Source organism: Psittacula echo, assembly GCF_963264785.1.
Source record: "Psittacula echo genome assembly, chromosome: 3".
Taxonomy (NCBI): domain Eukaryota; kingdom Metazoa; phylum Chordata; class Aves; order Psittaciformes; family Psittacidae; genus Psittacula; species Psittacula echo.
The window spans coordinates 65,204,940-65,223,766 of record NC_137736.1 but is presented as its reverse complement, the minus strand read 5'-3'; the positions used below and the strand labels follow the sequence as shown (position 1 = coordinate 65,223,766).

Sequence of the window (18,827 nt, the reverse complement as noted above, 5' to 3'; positions counted from 1 at the left end):
GGCCCCTGTGCCCTGCCCCGCCCGGCGGTTAAAGTGTCTGGGCGCCGGGACAGCGCTTGTCGGGAGCCGGACGGCGCGGTTGCGGCATATGTTATCTGCTTCCCTTACGCCAAAGTGCTTGTTGTGGTGCCGGGCATGAGGGGCTGCGGGGTGCCTCGCCGCAGTGGCGGCGGCGGCGGCGGCGAGCACATGGCATAGCCGAGGTCGGCGGCGAGCGCCGGGCCGGGGTAGCGGCGGTCTGGCGGAGCGAGCGTTGCTCTCTGCATGTGGAAAGTGAGGCGAGCCAGGGAGCCCGGCGGCACTGGAGAGCACCCGTCGGCTCGGTCCTGAGTGCCCGGGCAGTTGCGGCGGCCGCCAGCCCGCCATGGATTGCAGCCTCCTCCGGACCCTCGTGAGCCGATACGTGAGTATCAACGGCTGGGCCCGTCCTGGCGGGGTCCCGGAGCCATCTCTGAGGAAGCCCTCGCCGGGGCTTCCCCTCAAAGTGCGGCGCGTACTTTCGGGGCAGGAGCGAGCTCCGCCGACACCTGAAGCGGAGGGTAGCGGCGAGGCTGCGAACGACAGTGATTCGTGTGGGTCTCGGCGGAGTGGCCGCACCGCGCGGTGGCCCCGGGCTCGCAGGAAGGGCTCGGGTAGGAGTTCGTGGGTCCCATGACTCGCACGGCGGCCGGGGCAGCCTCAGAGTTGCTACTCGTGATTTCCCGTGTAAAGGGAGGTCGCAGCAGTTGTTAATAGGCTCCTTGCAGCCCTCTCCCCGGGTAGCTGGCTGTAGGGCTGGCCCTCGCTGAACCAGAACGGTTGACCTGAGTTCAAAGCACTGTCGTTTACAGTGTGCTGAGACACGCAGTTATCAAGGCAGATAAAACCTTAAGGTTTCTTTCTTCTTCTACCCTTTTTACCCCCTTCTTCTTCCTCTTTGTTATATTGTTTCAGTCAAGCTGCGTTTTGTGAAATTGTCCAATTTAAATACACTTGATGAGTCCTCAGAGTAGTCTCAAGGTTTTGGGGATTCAAACACACTAAACTTAGTGTACTCTGGGGAAAGAGCCAGTTGATCCTGCTTGTTGGTCAGCGTGTTTTCGTCCACCCATACCGTCTGAAGGAGCGAATCAGTAGTGCATTAGAGTGAATCCAAGTGTAGGTTGAGGTGCATCAGTGAGTGTGAATCCGGTTTTATTGAGCCCATAACAAATGTTCAGGATAATGGGTTTAGATTGGTGGAATGCCAGTAAGCGCAGGTTTACACAATATGAGTGTCACGGGCTACCCATACCAGGGAACTACATCCAAAAGCAGAAAATTGTGGGAGAAATTTAAACCAAAGCCAACAAAACAGAGGGAGAGATGATTGGGATTTAGAACTATAAATATAGCTTTTCCTATCATGCAGAAAGTACTGTAAGTGAAGAAACTTCTGTGCTCTGACCAAACAAAAGTAAATACACTTTTATGCTTGTCAAGAACTGTATCAGTGTGATACAGGCTAAAGCTTTTCTTTACATGTGAATGAAGAAAAATAGAGGTGGAAAAGTAGAGCTGTGGATTTTTTCCAACCCCGTTTACATTATGTGGGATGCGGGAGTATGGGGAAGGTGTTTACTGAAAGCAGCTATGGATCTTTATAAAGTGGCCCTGAGGGAAGGAGGGGAATACTTGAAATACAATGAGGTATTAGAAGAGAAGCAGTAGTGTCTGGGGATATGCAAAGCCTAGGTGAGTTGTGCTGAGGTCCCTTTGGAAATAGGCAGGATCAGTTTGGTATTGTATTTGTTTAGCGCTGATCTGTGAGATTCAATTTAAGACTTTTTTGTGTGTGTGCGTGCACATCTGGAGGCCGTACAAATAGCTCATTCATTGTGCACAGAGTATACTGTGGTCTCTGAATCTCTTCTGCATAGCACTGTTGCGGAACTCTTTCAAAGTAGGCTTACACATCAAATGTGAAAGCAACAGGGCTGAGATTAGCCACAGTAGTTCTTTTAAAATATGATGTACATGAGAAGACAGTATGTTGAAAATGAGGTACTTGAACTTTTAGCTTGTGGACTATCACCAACCTCCTGCACTGCTGATGAGAGTAATTCAGCAATCTAAAAGCTAAACGAAACATTATCATATCCCATGTGAGGAAGTATTCCTGTTTCCAAGATCAGACTACTTTATGCATGCCTAGCTGTTCTTTGTGTATTTTCACCTGTTGCTTCTTTTGCACTCCTGTCAGTTTAATTTTGAATCCTCTCTTCCAAGGAAAGATCATTTTGTAAAAGCTAAAGTAAGTAAGTAAGTGTGTTTGTTCATAATTTCAGTAAGGCCATTGATACCTGTGTATTTTGTGTTTTCTTTTTGTGTGTGTGTGTTGGTGGTTGGTTGTTTGGGTTTTTTGTTTGTTTTAAATCCCCATGGTTCTACTATTTTGTGCAGCTACAGCAGTAAAAATTAAAATGAATAGTTTGAATGCTGGGCCTGAAACTGGTTGCTGTACATGAGTAATAGGTGCATATGTGAGCCATATCACTCTGCAGTTGTTCACCCAAGCTTTATGCATACCAGCCAGGCCTCACAGGTGTAGATGTGCTTGCCTCTTTTCAAGCTGCTTTTCAAAAAGGGAGACAAAGCAGTGATACCTCTGCAGGAGAGTCAGAGAGAATAGGTACATCTTGTGCTTATTTCAAAGTAAGCTCAAGCTTGGATTTAATTAAAACCTGCATAGAAACTATTAATTGACCGAGGTCCTAGAATTACAAATTTTTGTGCTGCAAGTTATGTTCTGGACTTGTTCAGCTGCAGGTCCTTACCAGAGCAGGTTGGTCTTGATTACCCTGAGAACTCTGACTGATGCAGGGTGAAGATGTTGTTGAGGCAGCTGGTAGCTTTGTGGTATGATCTTGGATAGCAAACAGTTGCTATGTGATGTACTAATGGAGACTTCAAATAGGATGGTTTCTAAGAGTTCGTTTCTTTTCTCTCCCCATACTATATGTTATAAGACATAAAGGCATAGGTTACAAGAACCAGGGTTCTTGTCCTGACTGTGAAGGTTCCCCCATTCTCTTTTCTCACACTGTTTTTGCAGTCACTGTTTTGAAGCAATGCAAAATAGTGCATATCTCCAGTGCCGTATGGAAGCATAATGGTGAGTAGGTGCTATCAGTTTAAGTTGAAGTCAGTTTTCTGGTTAGCATTTTCACGTTTGTCTGTTGTTTTAACTGCATTGAGTGTTACCTTTATATCTTCCAGGCATTGGAACAATTCAGTGGCATGGGTTGAATAAGATCCATGTTCAGCACGCTAGTCATACTGTAGTTCATATCTCTTTACCAAGAGATGCTGTAGCCTCTTAAAAGGACAAAGGCAGTGATTGACATTTTGTTTCTCTGCCTCTTTATATCCATCCTGCAATATATTTTTTTTCTTCAGCTGTTATTTCTGCTTAACATTAATGCAGCCATACAGTATTTATAGGACTGTTGGTGAAGAATTACTTTCTGTGCGAGTTGTTTGTTTCACTGCTGCGCAGCTGACATAAAGTTCAATGTAGTTTTCAAAGTATCCTGATCTTCAAGCTGGAATACAGCAACATAACTTTTCTTGTGTCTGAGATTATTCTGTATACTTTGCTGTGTTAAACTCTGACCTATAGCAGGGGTATCTGTAAGTAACAAAATAGAAACAACTTTATATAGAGCATTTCTGGTGTGTGGAACTGCAGAATTTGAATAGGCTGTCTAAAATAAGATAAATTGACAACTGTTTTTTTTTTCTTGTTTTAATTTACACTTTCCAAATAGTGGAAATAATGGCTATGAAGGGGTAGTATGAAAATTGCCTTGGGGGGGTTATGCTGTTCATCCCGTACTCTATAAAAATAGAACCTCTGTTTCTGGATGTTGCTTTTGCATTAGACACCATGCTTCTCTGTCTTCTCCTTGAATTGTTTGTGCATTCCCCAGATGATACGTGCTACCCCAGGAGGGCAGACTCACAGCCTGAGAATATGGAATGAGTGTGTACTGTCCTGTAAGTGTCATGCAGAGTCTGCTGTATGCTCAGTGATGAGAGGAACTTTTTAGTTTAATATTAAGCAGTATGCTGTTTAAGGGGAAAAACAAGCATACAATGATAGTTAAAACATGATTAGCTTCTGTTTTATAGTTAGATTACTTGGGACACTGTGGATGTCATTAAGCAGTGTGTTCTGCCCATGTAACTGCAGTTGCGTTAGTTTTCCCTGGTAACTTGTTTCTTGCTGATCTTGGGACTTCTGAAGTTCTTCCTTTTTATAATCAAGAGATGGCTAATAATCTTAAAACCTTAAAACAAGTCTCGATGGCATTTTATCTTTCACAAAATGAACAGTTACTTTCCTCAATAAAACATGTGCATGCCTTTTCTATGATCACAATAGCTGTTAGTGGATGAATGTGGATCTTCATATTCCTGAATATTGCAGATTTGGATATATCTGGGCAATGTGGAAAAACGTCCCTCTTTGGCATATGTTTGTTTGGACACATAATGGTTGCTAAACATCTTGCAGCCAATGGTGACAGTCTGTTCTGTGTTTTATAAGACAGCTGGCCCTCATCAGTAAATGCTCCTGCCCAGGTTGATGGCTTTGGGTTGTAGAATAAATACTACTGGGTCAGAGGTCTGTATCACTGAACAGTTTTGCCTGCATAACATGGTATATTTAGAGATCCTGCCACTGTATCGCTTCTCTTTCAGGTTCTCCTATTACTTTAGGATTATAAATCTGGATGTTAAGTATTTGTTGCCTGTGTAAATATCTCTGAATGTGTGTAGTAGCAGATAAGATTTACTTCCAGAAGAAACAGTGATTTATTACAGCTCTGGCCTCTGGGAAGGTGCTGGCCTATAGTTCTGTAGGTGTTTCTAAAAAAAAAAAAAACCAAAACAAACAAAAAAACCCTAAAAAAAATTCTCTTTATTTCTTTTTGGGAGGTTGGAATAAATAAGCTTACAAATATATGCTTTATTTTCCACTTCTACAGAAGTGGGTTACCTTTAATCATAGCTTGAGAAGATGATTGAGTAACCTAAACAGGAAGTTATGTTAAGGGTTCTTAGCAAGCCTGTGGCTTTTGTCATTGATTTAGACAATTTTGTTTGGCTTATTGACAGTATAATTCTAAAACTGTTTTCTAATTAGATTTCCTAAGTGTTTTACTTGTGTATGTAGTCCTAGTACACAAAATGAATATTGAGCTTCAGGATTTTTTTCCCTTTAACTAGCTTTGGTACAGCAAAGGTTGGTAACTGCTTTGACCTGAAAGTTGGTGAGATTGTAAACCTCAGTGCTCTGTAACTTTTTGTGTCTAAAAGGACAGTCTATTCCTCAAGTGTTTCAGATGACCTACTGTTTTTAATCTGAGTTCAGTTAATATATGTGGGAATACCCTTGCATTCCAGTTCTTTTGCTCATAGTTATTCAGCTTTTTCTGTATGCTCGCAGGCTGGTATCAAACTAGTGCTGCACAGATGTTTCTTAGTTAGGGTGCCTGTTAACATAAACACTGTTTTCTTTGCAGCTGTCACCTACAGTAAGTCAAAGAGGTTGCTTGTTTGTTTTCTTTTAATTCCAACGGTATAATTTGATGAGCTGTTTTTTAATGTCATATAAATGTGTTCATATATGGACTCTTGGTCTCCAAACTCTACTGATCATACAAAAAATGTGCTCAGTAGGAGCTACCTGTGTATTCACAGGTCAGCAATTGGTAACTTGCATTTTGTAAGTATTTGTGTCTATCCCTGGTATGTAATGCATTTTTGTTATCTCTTGTGCAAGTCAATGTGTCACAATGTTTTCTTGAAACCTGAGATGCTTCCCATCTCACATCTCTGTTTCAGTGTGGGTACCAGTTCTTGGTGTGGAAGCTGTGACAGTGTGTCTAACAGCGTGAGTAAGTTCTGAATTCCTGTTTTCCCGAGCACCATTGCTTTATTATTCTCCCAATTGCTTTTTTTCGGTGGGGGAAGGGAAGAGTCTGTATGAAGTGTTGCCTGCATACTTCTTAGCTTTACTTACCTGAGAAATTAATTCTGCTGATCATTGATTGTGGCTGAGAGGATTTGACACTTCAGCAAATCTGCCTCTTGTTTACTGGTAGTGACTCTTGTGTTCTGGTTTTGTAACAAACTGTTAGATGCTTCATTATAATCTGAGGCTCAAAAAAACCCGCTAACACTCTCAATTCCTCTATCAGTTATTGCTGAGGGGCAGTAAAGGTAGGCTTTATTTTATTTTTTTTTTTCCTTCCCCTAGCCAATTAATTGGCTAATTTACACAAGAAAATAATGATTTTCCTTTTCTTTTGAGAATAAACAAATGAAAATAGGATATTGCATATGCAAAACAGCTCACAGGAATCCAGAGTACATATTACAAGCTGGTTGCTATTGACTACAAAATATTGCTCATCTGCACTCATCAGATGATCTCTGATAGCAGAAAACACTGCTTTTGGAGCATCTAAATTGTAGAAGTATTTCAGTGACTTAAAATAGATCAAGAACTTTTAACCTTTCCATTTTTAGTATCAAATACTTGTATCTTCTGAGATGAGAACTGGATAGTTGCTTTTGTCTGTTGATAGCACATTCTTTCATTAAAAAAATATAAATACAGTTCTGCTTTTATGCCTTTTCTAAAGCACCTCAGAGTATCAATACCAAAAGCAGGGAGTATTTTTAAAGCCATTTTTTGGAATGGAAGAGGGTGAGGTGAATTGTAGCACATATATAGCTAGACATCTCTGATCACTTTGTTCCTGTGTCATGTGAGAGTAATTGAAACAAGCAGAAAGTGGAAGGAGATTTTTCTAATAAGTTTGCTTTTTAGACCCAAACCACTTAGAAAGCAGTAACTGGGCTGACTAAATGTTCCACAAATATCGTAGCTGGCTACTGTTTATGCTATCAAGATGGTGATAATGCTGGGTGGCATCAAAAGATGCATGGCCAGTAGGTCAAGAGAGGTGATTCTCCCTCTTTGCTCTTGTGAGACCCCATCTGCAGTACTGTGTCCAGTTTTGGGATCCCCAACACAAGAGGGACATGTACCTATTGCAGGGAGTCCAGAGTTGGCCATGAAACTGCTGTAAAGGCTGGAGCACCTCTTCTATGGAGACAGTCTGGAAGATCTGGGCTTGATCAGCCTGGAGAAGAGAAGGCTCTGGGGAGACCTTAGAGCAGCTTTCCAGTGTCTAAAAGGGCCTACAAGAAATCTGGAGAGGGAGCAAATAGTGATAGCACAAGGGCGAATGGCTTTAATCTGAAAGAGAAGAGATTTAGAATAGATATAAGGAGGAAGTTCTTTACTGTGAGGGTGGTGAGGCACTGGCACAGGTTGCACAGAGAAATTCTGACAGCCCCATCCCTGGTAGGGTTCAAGGCCAGGTTGGGTGGGGCTTTGAGCAATCTGGTCTAGTCAAAGGTGTCCCTACCCATGGCAGGAGGTTGGAACTGGGTAATCTTTCAGGTCCATTCCAACCCAAACCTAGAACTAAATTCTAGGATTCTATGAAAATAAACTTGTGTAATCTCCCTAGGTTTAACTGTGACTAGAAAACAGTTGTCTTTTGAGGAGCTGCAACCTGACAGTGAGGTACCCCCTCCATGTCATACGCAGGCGTGGCAGGAAAGAAAATCAAGAGGAAACTGTGCCATAGAAAATACTGAGCAGATGTTTTAGCACCTGTTATGCAACTGGACTCAACTTTACTGTTTGGGAGGGTTTTGGGTATTTTTAACAAAATAGCCTGCCTCTCCTCATGTAAGTCTTTTAGTTAGATTATATTTTTCCAAAGTAATGCTTCTTATTCTTCTGGTTTACCATTATGCAGGGTAATGTATTTCTATTTATTAATTATCTATTTATATAATTATCAAGGGATATTTCAGTTGAAGCTCATCCTGAGCTGTGAAGCAGAATGACACTGGAATGCTATTATCTTCTCTGCTATAATTGCCATGGCAACAATTGCAGGTGTACAAGGCTAACTAAGGATGATTCTTCCATATCACGCAGACACCAGTTGGGTGGGGTTTTTTGTTTGGGTCATCTGTCTTCCCCCTCCCCCCCAGTAATGACTGAGAAGCCTGTGGCACAAACACGCTCCAAGTCATTGTGAAAAGCCTGAGTTTTTTTATTATTTAACTTTGCTTTTAATTTTGTGAGTGTTTGTGATACTGTATTAAAAATGCACTCTTTCTAGGAAGAAACTGGCAGCCTAGCCTGGGTTGTTCTGGGAGACTGGTGATATGAGTCAGTGACTGGGGAGTTTGTTTGCAGCATCACGGAAGACCACAGGCTGATAATGCACCTAAATCTTTGTCCATCTGGATGTTAATTTCTCTGTGTATTCATCTTTCCTTACAACAGGGATGAGAATATTGCACAAATCTAACATAGAGAGAAGTTGTATGGGTAGATTAATACTTTCAGGTAATAAAATTACTGCCACAAGAAGGAAACTAGGTGTGGACATAAGCCTATAATGACTGTCTTAGGGTTGTTTTTTATTTTTACTTAAGTGTCCTACACTGCTTCTCCTCCTGCTACCCCCAATTACTCCTTTATTCCTGCATCTGCATACATGCATGCATCCATGTGTGGATGTGTACACGTGTACTTATGTAAATTGGCATTTGGCTATGTCAAGAATTACATGAAGAATTACCAGGGATTCAGATGTGTACTAGTATTGAAAAAAAAAAACAAAAACAACAAACCACAACCAGTGAGCAAAACCAACAAATAAACAGGCTTTATACCAGCTCTTCTGTCTGATTACTGAGGCATGCTGTGAAATTGTATTCTGGGATGCTTGTTCTTGTTTGTGTTATGGTAGTTATTAGAAGCATGAAAGCTTAACAGTTCGGAGATTTTGTTGAGACACTTTTCCATTTATTCTGCTGTTTCCTGTAGACTAATTTCCCTTTTTGAAATAGGAGACTGGTTAACTTGTTTCCTTCATTAATCATTCAATTCATCTAGATATGGGGCAGGGTGTGGAGAGGGAGCAGCATTTCTTTTTTTTTTTTTTTTTTTTCTTTTCTGGTGGCACTGAGTAATCGGTTTGCTTCAGTTAAAAGAGGATTTCATCTAACCTATTTTACATAGAGGATTAAGGACAATTAGGCTCTTCCTCTACTTTGCCACTAAAAGAATGTTGTGAAATCCTCTGAAAGGCACATCTGATGTGCCAGTGAAGTTCTGCACGATTCAAGTTAATAATCAAAATAGTCGCATGCAGAAAAAGAAACTTTATGCGTGAAGTACTTGTCTTGAGAGAATTGTGTGGATGAAATGAGGAGAGGGAAGGAATCAAATAGTTTACCCAGCATTGTCTATAATGCTTCTAATTTACATTGTGAAGTAGATGTGTAGATGAACTGAATTGCATTAGCAACTTGTAGTTCATGCCTAGCATTTTATGTAGCCCTTCACGTCTTTTCAGAGTACTGTTAATGAGTTGTTTGCACAAATGATTATAATGGAGTACAAACACCAGTATCCACTGTCTGTGCTTGTACAACTATTATATACCACTCAGAATGAATATGTGGCCTCTGTTGAGGTGAACCTGAATCATTAGTGACATTTGATAGCTAACATTAAACTGCTATAAACCTGAAGGAGGGTGATCCAGAAAAAGCTGAACTCTATTTATTTCATCATATTCATGAGGTGACTTTGTGTTGAATAAACTGTAATTTCTCGGACTGACATAAACGGTGTTTCCTGAATGAGTGGAGTGTTTGGCTCTGGGGTCCCAAAGCTGACTTAAAGGAGAACTGTGATCTTCTAGTGAGAAGTCTTCTAGTGAGACACATCTAGTGTCTCTGCCTGTGACTTTGGCTTGACGTTATACTTTTGTGTAACTTCTATCTTCAGATATTTTAATCCTGGTGGTACTTAGGCTGTCATTATGACTTCAGCTGTGTATGCAGGCCTGATGTAACAGAAATGGCATATCAATCACTGGATGCATTTTGGGTAGAGTATAACAAATGTGGAGGAAATGTTGTTGAGAAAGTTTGCTGTCCTGCTTATTCTGTGAGACTATCTCCTTCTTTCTTCCCCTGCCCCCTCCCACACCCCCTGAAAGCTCTTAAAAACCAGGTTGCCATTAATCTTACAATAAATGTGCCTATGTAGAAATAGACTCTTTTATTATGTGAAATATGATCTGTATGAGAGAAGATACTGCAAAAGTAGGCTCAAAACAGTTTGTTGACCAAGTCATAACTAAAAGAATAATCAACTTCTATACTGATGTTAGCAGAAATATAATGCAAATAAGTTCAGGCAGGACATTTGTTTTGATCAAAAGACTCCTTATACTATAAGCACATTTTGATTAATTAATGTTAGTGCTTTTCTTTAATGCTCAGCAGTTTTTCTGTAAGTATGGAATGTACTGAAATGCTGTTGTTCATTGGGTTTTTTATATTTTATAGAATAGCTGCAACTCTTCCAGTAAATTATATGCTGTATCGTTTTCTTCGATTCATCAGTGGAATTACATTCACAATAAGTGTGATCTTAAAAGTTATCTTGAATCACATTCTAGCCTCCTGATCACCAATACGAAGTTTAGAAAACTTCACTGACAAAAGCCGTCTGTTCATGCAGGCTTTAAAAAAAAAAAATAAATAAAAATTGCTCAGGGAACATCAAGTATTACAAACATTAAGTTAGTTTAAAATCTAGTAGACCGATTTTTGAAATGTCTTGCACATCTAATTTTTAAGAATACTTAGTAATTTTATCCTTTTGGTCCAGATTTTTCAATCTGTGACTACCTTAAACAAAAGCAGTTCTAAGGATTCTAAACAAATACACTTTTGATGTTGACTTTAAGCTCTCTGCAGGAATGTATATCCTCTGTCCAACAAATATATAGCCACTTAAATACATAGCTAGTCTTTAATGTAATAGAGGGTAGGATAGAGGCATGTGGGCGAAAGCCGAGATGAAATTTTGTTCTGTGGCAGTTGTTGAGCACAACTAAAAAATTCTTTCATCTTCTAAGATTAAAAAAACCCAACAAAACAAAACCAGAACTAACCTGCAGGGTTCTGTGAATGCTGTAGTATTGTTAATCTCTTAAACAGTGTTAAGTGAGTGCTTGCTATTTACAGTTGTCAGGTGACCAGATGGCCTAATTTATAGGCAGTACTGGTGTATTGACACTGGGAGGTGAGAAATTAAGGGAAAATACAAAAAACTCTGTGCTCTGTCCTGAACTGTGTGGTCACTTTTAGGTGATTCATGAATATGTTGACTTTTTAATGTTGTAAGTTTATCTAATGTAAGGAGGTTAAGCTTCCCTACCTGATGACAGTAATAGCATAAGAAACAATAGGAAAGCTTCATGTGCTTTTGGGAAGCAGTGTGCAGTGACCACAGGCAGGTTGATAAAAGGATTATCTGAATTGTGGTTCTACATTTCCTGTCTCTCTTAGCAGAGGAGGTCTCAAATTTTAAAGACTTTTTTTTATTTTGTTTTTTTCTTGAAGGCTCTTAAGCCCTTGACTTCTTTCCTGGGAAGTGAAAGGTTACTGTGTGCATTTTTACTTTGTTAACGGTATCTGCTGTAACTTGTTCAAGGAGCTCTTAGGTCAGTGCATATATATATGAAGTAAGTTTAAAAAAAAAATATTAAAAAAATGATTCGAGACTGGATTTCTGCTGGGCATGTAGAATTAAAATACTGGTATTCGTTTGCTATGTCCTTACACATAACAAATATAAGGTATTCTAAACTGAAAATAATAATGCATTTACACATGCATTTGCATTTTTGCATGTTAAAAATGATGAGAGAAGTCAAACAAAATTTGGTTGAGTCATGGTTGTTGAGTCATGGAGATAACTGAACAAACTTTCAGACTTTGAAGGCTCCTAAGACTGTAGCTTTGTTTTTTCTTCTTTCTTCCTCTGCCTCCAGTCAGACCACTTAATGCTGCTGATAATGACTTTTTTTGCCACAGAGTAGCGGCTGCTTGGTTATGTGGCTTTTAGCTGATCTTTGAAGAGTATTATGATGAGGAGAAAAAGTGCCACTGCACTTTTTGCTGTCAAATACATAATGTATCTTGGAGGTGTACAGGGGAAAAGCAGAAACATGATCTGTGCAGTGCCCAGACAAAAGCACAGGGAGCTTTCTGCCTGATGCTGGCTGGTTAGATCAGCACAGATGTGGAAAAGCATGTTTGTGGTGCTGCTGGTTGCTGCAGCCAGCCACATCTTGGGACTCTTCCTTAAACTGATTAAAGGCTTGATCTGAACTCCTTGAGTTTCTTGTAGTATGTAGAAAAGACCAAAATAGTAATGTTAAGCAGGCTGATGCAGTAGCATATAGCTCTTGTAATCTTGTAAGAGCTTGTCAAAAGAAACTGGCAGCAGAGACAAGCTTGCTCTTTCTTTTCCCTTCTGGATGGTCTTTTGGCTTGTTGAGAGGGACATCTGTTTTACTTTGAGTGACAAACCATTGGGCAATGAGCATGTGGATGTATTCCTAAAAAGGTAACGGTTGCTCTGGATTTAAAGCTGAAATGGATGAAGTCGTAGCAACTTTCACTGTGAGGGAAAGAGTGCTGCCAAATGCCAGGGTTCTAGATAGTGCTTCTAACTGGAATGCAGGTGACATCCCAGAATGACTGATGAGTCAGGGCTGATTTGACAAGTTGCTGAAATCCATGGAACGCTGGCTTGTTTTGTGGGTAGCATCTGACATCAGAGAAGGAGTAACTGGGGAAGGGGTGAGAGTTCATATAAATGTTAAGAAGCTTTGTGAGTTATAGAATGGGGAGAGGGATATGGGAGGCTACAAACTGGAGAGAATGTTACTTAAAAACAAACAAACCAGCCACAGAACTACAGTCTTTCTTCCCTAACTAGCCTTGTCATGTGCACTTCAGCAGCGCTCTTACGTCATGTGGCTCGACCTTCCTGAAGTCCTAAGTGCAGTCAAAGCATAATGACTTGGGGGAGAAAATCAGCCATTATACACTTAGCATTTCCTCCCATGTGTATATTAGAACATATTTTATTGAAATAAAGATGCTAGCCAGAACAGGAATCCTTTAAGATTGTGAAAGCCTATACTACTTTAAACCCTTTCACAGACAACTGTGGGAGACTGGTAAAGGAAGGTTTCTTTGGTTTACCAGGAAGGCCAGTGTCAAGTGATTAAAAATCAAGGGTTTCTGTGCATGAAAACAAGGTGTACATGATCTATTTCACTAAGGATTATTTGGAATGAATTAATTCTGAAAATAATTCTTTAAACTTGGTATTTCTAAAATGGGCAACAAAAACATTTGTTTAATATCAGACTAGGCAAAAAATGCTTCATGCTTTTTAACTTTTTCTGTAAAAAGTGACAAGATGGTCTGGAGAGAGGTCTTCTAACCTGCAGTATTCTGATTCTAAAATAACAACTGTTGAAATTGCTGAATGTTAATTTAAAGGAGAAAATACTCTCGTGGCTTTTTTGCAGCCATCTTGGTTTTCAGCTGTGAACAGGTGGTTATAAGACATTCTAGTTTAAAACAACTTCTGTGGATAAAGCTGCATAACATCTTAAAGTGATGACCTGCAGACTTCACAGGTTGTTATTCTGAGCAGTAATTATACCACTTGGTGGGTTCATTAATTCATGCTTTACGATTGCCATAATAAAGGTTCACAACAACTTCCCTGTGTTCATCTGCTGAGTAGGAACTATTGTTGGCATTCCAGGCCCAAACTGTGCAGAGGCCTCAAGTGTCCCCTGCAGCTCATGGAGGAGAGAAGGAGAGCGTAAACCCAGGAAGCTGGGAAACAGTACCTAAGAAAACCAACAAAAAAAAGGAGGAAGAGGACAATTAAAAGCAAGGGGCTTCCTCCTAAAGCTGTTGTCCCCACCCAGAACGGCTTTGCTGTCCTCCAGGGGGCTAAGGAGGAAGCGCACTCGCACCAGAAACAACCGGCTGGTGCGCCCATAAAGAAGATCTCTACTGGAGCTGTGAGGAAAAAGAGGCGGGTCATAGTGGTAGGGGACTCTACTTTGAAAGGGACAGAAGCACTCATTTGTCAACCTGACCTGGTCTTGAGGGAGGTGTGTTGCCTACCTGGGGCACAGATCAGGGATATTGCAGAGAGGCTGCCTGCTCTAGTAAGTCCCATGGACTATTACCCACTTCTGGTGATCCATGTGGGTGCTAGTGATGTTGATAGCAGTAGCCTGGAGAGCATAAAAAAGGGCTATAGAGCCCTGGGAGAGGTGGTTAGGGGCTCTGGAGCTCAGACTGTCTTTTCATCAATTCTCCAGGATACAGGAGAGGACCTTAAAAAATCTAGGAGGATTGGCCAGGTTAATAAGTGGTTAAAAGGGTGGTATCATAGTCAGGGGTTTGGGTGTCTTGAACACAGGACCCAGGTTTGTAGGCCAGGTCTACTGGGGGCTGGTGGAGCTACTCTGATAAAGAAGGGAAAGAGTGGCTTTGGTAGGAGGCTTGCCAGACTGGTCAAGGAAGCTTTAAACTAGATGGGTTGGGGGAGGGGGGCATTGTTCCATCCCAACACACCCAGGCAGTTGCCAGCACCTATAATAAAGGCTTGGAGCAATGTAGAGATATTCCAGCCGCTCCAGCCAATGAGCCGGCTTCATTTGGAGCTCGGCTCAAATGCCTCTATACCAACACCCATAGCATGGGGAACAAACAAGAGGAATTAGAGATGTGTGCACGTCTACAGGAGTATGATATAGTAGGCATCACAGAAACGTGGTGGAATGGCTCCTGTGACTGGAGTATTGGAAGGGAAGGTTACAGGCTCTTTAAAAAAGACAGGCCTGGCAGGTGGGGAGGGGGAGTTGCTATTTATGTTAGGGATAGGCTGGAGAGTATGGAACTCTGTCTGGGAATGGGTGAGCAGTCAACAAAGAGTTTGTGGGTCAAGATTAAAGTGAGAACAGTGATGGGAGACAATACTGTGGGGATCTGTTACAGATCGCATGATCAAGAGGAATCTGCGGATGAAGCACTCTACAGACAGATAGGAACAGCCTCACGCTCACAGGCCCTTGTCCTCATGGGGGACTTCAACCACGCTGACATCTGCTGGAGCGATGGTACGGCCCGGCACAAGCAATCCAGGAGGCGCCTCGATTGTGTGGAAGACAACTTCCTTCTGCAAGTAATAGAGGAGCCCACAAGGAGAGGTGCCATGCTTGACCTCGTGCTCACCAACGGGGAAGGGCTCGCTGGAAATGTGACGCTCCAGGGCAGCCTTGGTTGCAGCGACCACGAGATGGTCGAATTCAAGATCCTCAGGACAGTGAGAAGAGCGTGCAGCAAGCTCACTGCCCTGGACTTCAAGAGAACAGACCTCTTCAGGAACCTGCTTAGTAAGGTTCCATGGGATACAGCCCTAGAGGGCAGGGGGGCCCAAGACTGCTGATTGTTATTTAAGGATCACCTGCTACAAACTCAGGAGCATTGCATCCCAACTAGAAGGAAGTGCAGCAAGAGGGCCAGGAGACCTCCTTGGACGGACAAGGAGCTGCTCAGGAAAATTCAAAGTGAAAAAGAGGCTTATAGAAGGTGGAAGCAGGGACACGCGGCCTGGGAAGAATACAGGGATGTTGTCCGGGAAGCTAGGGACCTTGTTAGGAAAGCTAAGGCCCAGTTAGAATTAAACTTGGCTAGGGATGTTAAGGATAACAGGAAGGGATTCTATAGGTACATAGCAAATAAAGACAGACTAGGGACAATGTAGGCCCCTCCAGAAGATATCGGGAGAACTGGGTACCCTGGATTTGGAGAAGGCTGAGGTTCTTAATGACTCCTTTGCCTTGGTCTTCACTGGCAAAGGCTCTGACCACACCACCCAAGTCTTGGAAGGCAGACGCAGGGACTGTGAGAATGAAGACCCCAGGCCCACTGTAGGAGAGGGTCTGGTTTGAGACCATCTTAAAAACCTGAACATGCACAAGTCCATGGGACCTGATGAAATCCATCCATGGGTCCTGAAGGAGCTGGTGAATGAAGTTGCTAAGCCGCTGTCCATCATATTTGAAAAATCATGGCAGTCAGGTGAAGTTCCCGATGACTGGAAGAAGGGAAATATAACGACCATTTTCAAGAAGGGGAAAATGGATGACCTGGGGAATTACAGACCAGTCAGTCTCACCTCTGTGCCTGCAAACTCTTGGAGCAGATTCTCCTGGAAGGCATGCTAAAGCACATGAAGAACAAGGAGGTGTTGGTGACAGCCAGCAGGGCTTCACTAAGGGGAAATCCTGCCTGACCAATTTGGTGGCCTTCTACAATGGGGCTACAGAACTGATGGACAGGGGTAGAGCAGTTGACGTCACCTACCTGGATTTGTGCAAAGTGTTCAACACTGTCCCACACGACATCCTTGTCTCTAAATTGGAGAGACATCAATTTGATGGGTGGACCACTCGGTGGATAAAGAACTGGCTGGATGGCCGCACGCAAAGAGTTGTGGTCAATGGCTCGATGTCCGGCTGGAGACTGGTAATGAGTGGTGTCCCTCAGGGATGGGTGTTGGGACCAGTCTTGTTCAACATCTTTGTCGGTGACATGGACAGTGGGATTGAGTGCACCCTCAGCAAGTTTGCCAATGACACCAAGCTGTGTGGTTCAGTTGATAACGCCAGAGGAAGGGATGCCATCCAGAGGGACCTTGACACGCTTGTGAGGTGGGCTGATGCCAACCTCATGAAGTTTAACTATGCCAAGTGCAAGGTCCTACACCTGAGTCGGAGCAATCCCAGGCACAGCTACAGGTTGGGCAAAGAAGAGATTCAGAGCAGCCCTGTGGAGAAGGACTTGGGGGTGTTGGTCAATGAGAAAATGAACATGAGGCGGCTTCAGTGTGCGCTCGCAGCCCAGAAAGCCAACCGTATCCTGCGCTGCATCAACAGGAGCGTGACCAGCAGGTCGAAGGAGGTGATCCTGCCCCTCTACGCTGCTCTTGTAAGACCTCACTTGGAGTATTGTGTACAGTTCTGGTGTCCTCAACATAAAAAGGACATGGAACTGTTGGAACAAGTCCAGAGGAGGGACATGAGGATGATCAGGGGAGTGGAGCACCTCTCGTACGAAGACAGGCTGAAAGCTGGGGCTGTTCAGCCTGGAGAAGAGAAGGCTGCGTGGAGACCTCATAGCAGCCTTCCAGTATCTGAAGGGGGCCTACAAGGATGCTGGGGAGGTACTATTCATCAGGGACTGTAGAGACAGAACAAGGGATAATGGGTTCAAACTTAAACAGGGGAAGTTTAGATTGGGTATAAGGAAGAAATTCTTTACTGAGAGGGTGGTGAGGCACTGGAATGGGTTGCCCAGGGAGGTTGTGAATGCTCCATCCTTGGCGGTGTTCAAGGCCAGGTTGGATGAGGTTTTGGGTTACATGGTTTAGTGTGAGGTTTCTCTGCCCAGGGCAGGGGGGTTGGAACTAGATGATCTTAAGGTTCTTTCCAACCCTAACTATTCTATGATTCTATTCTATGATTCTACCTGAGGCTTTAATAGCTGTACATCTGAACAGGTTAAAGTATTTCTCCTGGTTCATGTTGTTCCAGTTATAGGTTGACTGCAGCAATTTTTTTTTAATCCAGTTATTGTCATTGCTTCCTACTGGCTTTAATAGTTCATGTGGTTGTTCTGAAACCTTTTTCCATGAAAAATGGATTTATCTCAAACTACTACATGATTTGTTAAGCTGACTGTTCCATGTTTCTTATTTCAGATATTCATAATATCTGTGGAAGCCTTAATCTTTATGAGAGGATGTTAGTGGGTAGCTAGGTGGGAAGGGAGCTGTGGATGCGGAGCTCTTCTGGAGCCTGGAGAGGCTACACACCTATAAGTTAATTTGGAAGCTACTGATGCATGAGTGTGACCTGAGAGGCTGGAAAGAAAAGCTACTAAGCTTTAAATAGTAACAAATAGTGTGAAAACATTTGTGGCCTTGAGACTGAAGCTGTCTGGTCTCAGCTTTCATGACAAGATAGTTGTGTCACCATGGACTACTGACTGTGGGGGCATGTGCTCTGGGAAGTAATTTGGAGATGCATTTAGGTTTTGAAACTACATGTGTGTTTGGTTTGGGGAGTGTGGGAATGGTAGAAAGAAGGTAGAAAATAGAATCCACTCTAGATGTCTGTATAAACAGACGTACTTATGGCATTACAATTAAAAAAAACCTCAAAACATTTCGATAATAAGAATTTGCTGTAAGCTGTTCTTGAAAGACTTTTTACTGGGTTAAAAGTTGATGAGTTCTAGAGGGGTTTTCTGGCCTTAAGTTGAGTAAAAGGTGTGTTTGGAAATAAAACCCCTTAGATATCAGTGTACCTGACTTACGATTTCTTAAAACAATTTTAGCATGTTAACACAGTGGGTTTCTGTCTCTGTTTTAAAATACTAAAGAGAGAAGGAAGGTGAAAGAATATTCCATTTCTATGGAAGGGAGTTCTTGCCTGAAAGAGAAGCTTGAGCACTTGATGTCACGTGCTTGGAGTCTTGTGTGGTAATGTGTCCTGTGGTTTCTGAGCTTGTGGCTGAGGGAGAACAAACTATAAATACTTACCTGTTCTCCAGTTATGTGGTCAATTGAAGCTTGCTGGAACTTTTATTTAGAACTTGACCACTAAGTTGGCGAATTAGGCCAGCTTTCCTGCTTCTGATTGGAGTTTGCCCTGAAAAAAGAAAAAAGGGGGCAAAGTGAATTGATCAGCTTAAGTGGTTTAAATTATGGGATGCACTCTTAAAATGCACAATTT

The 18,827-nt window shown here is 42.2% G+C and overlaps 1 protein-coding gene across 2 annotated transcripts in view; it reads left to right on the top strand.

Moving 5' to 3' along the window:
- Positions 1-364: 364 nt before the first annotated feature.
- Positions 365-18,827, top strand: part of ATP11A (ATPase phospholipid transporting 11A) — a gene marked incomplete at both ends in the record, with an annotated part of 119,473 nt that continues 101,010 nt past the window's right edge. For both annotated transcript variants that reach the window (XM_080613781.1, XM_080613782.1), the window contains one exon: positions 365-403. In XM_080613781.1, the coding sequence (XP_080469907.1) occupies positions 365-403 (39 nt within the window). The remainder of the gene's footprint in view (positions 404-18,827) is intronic.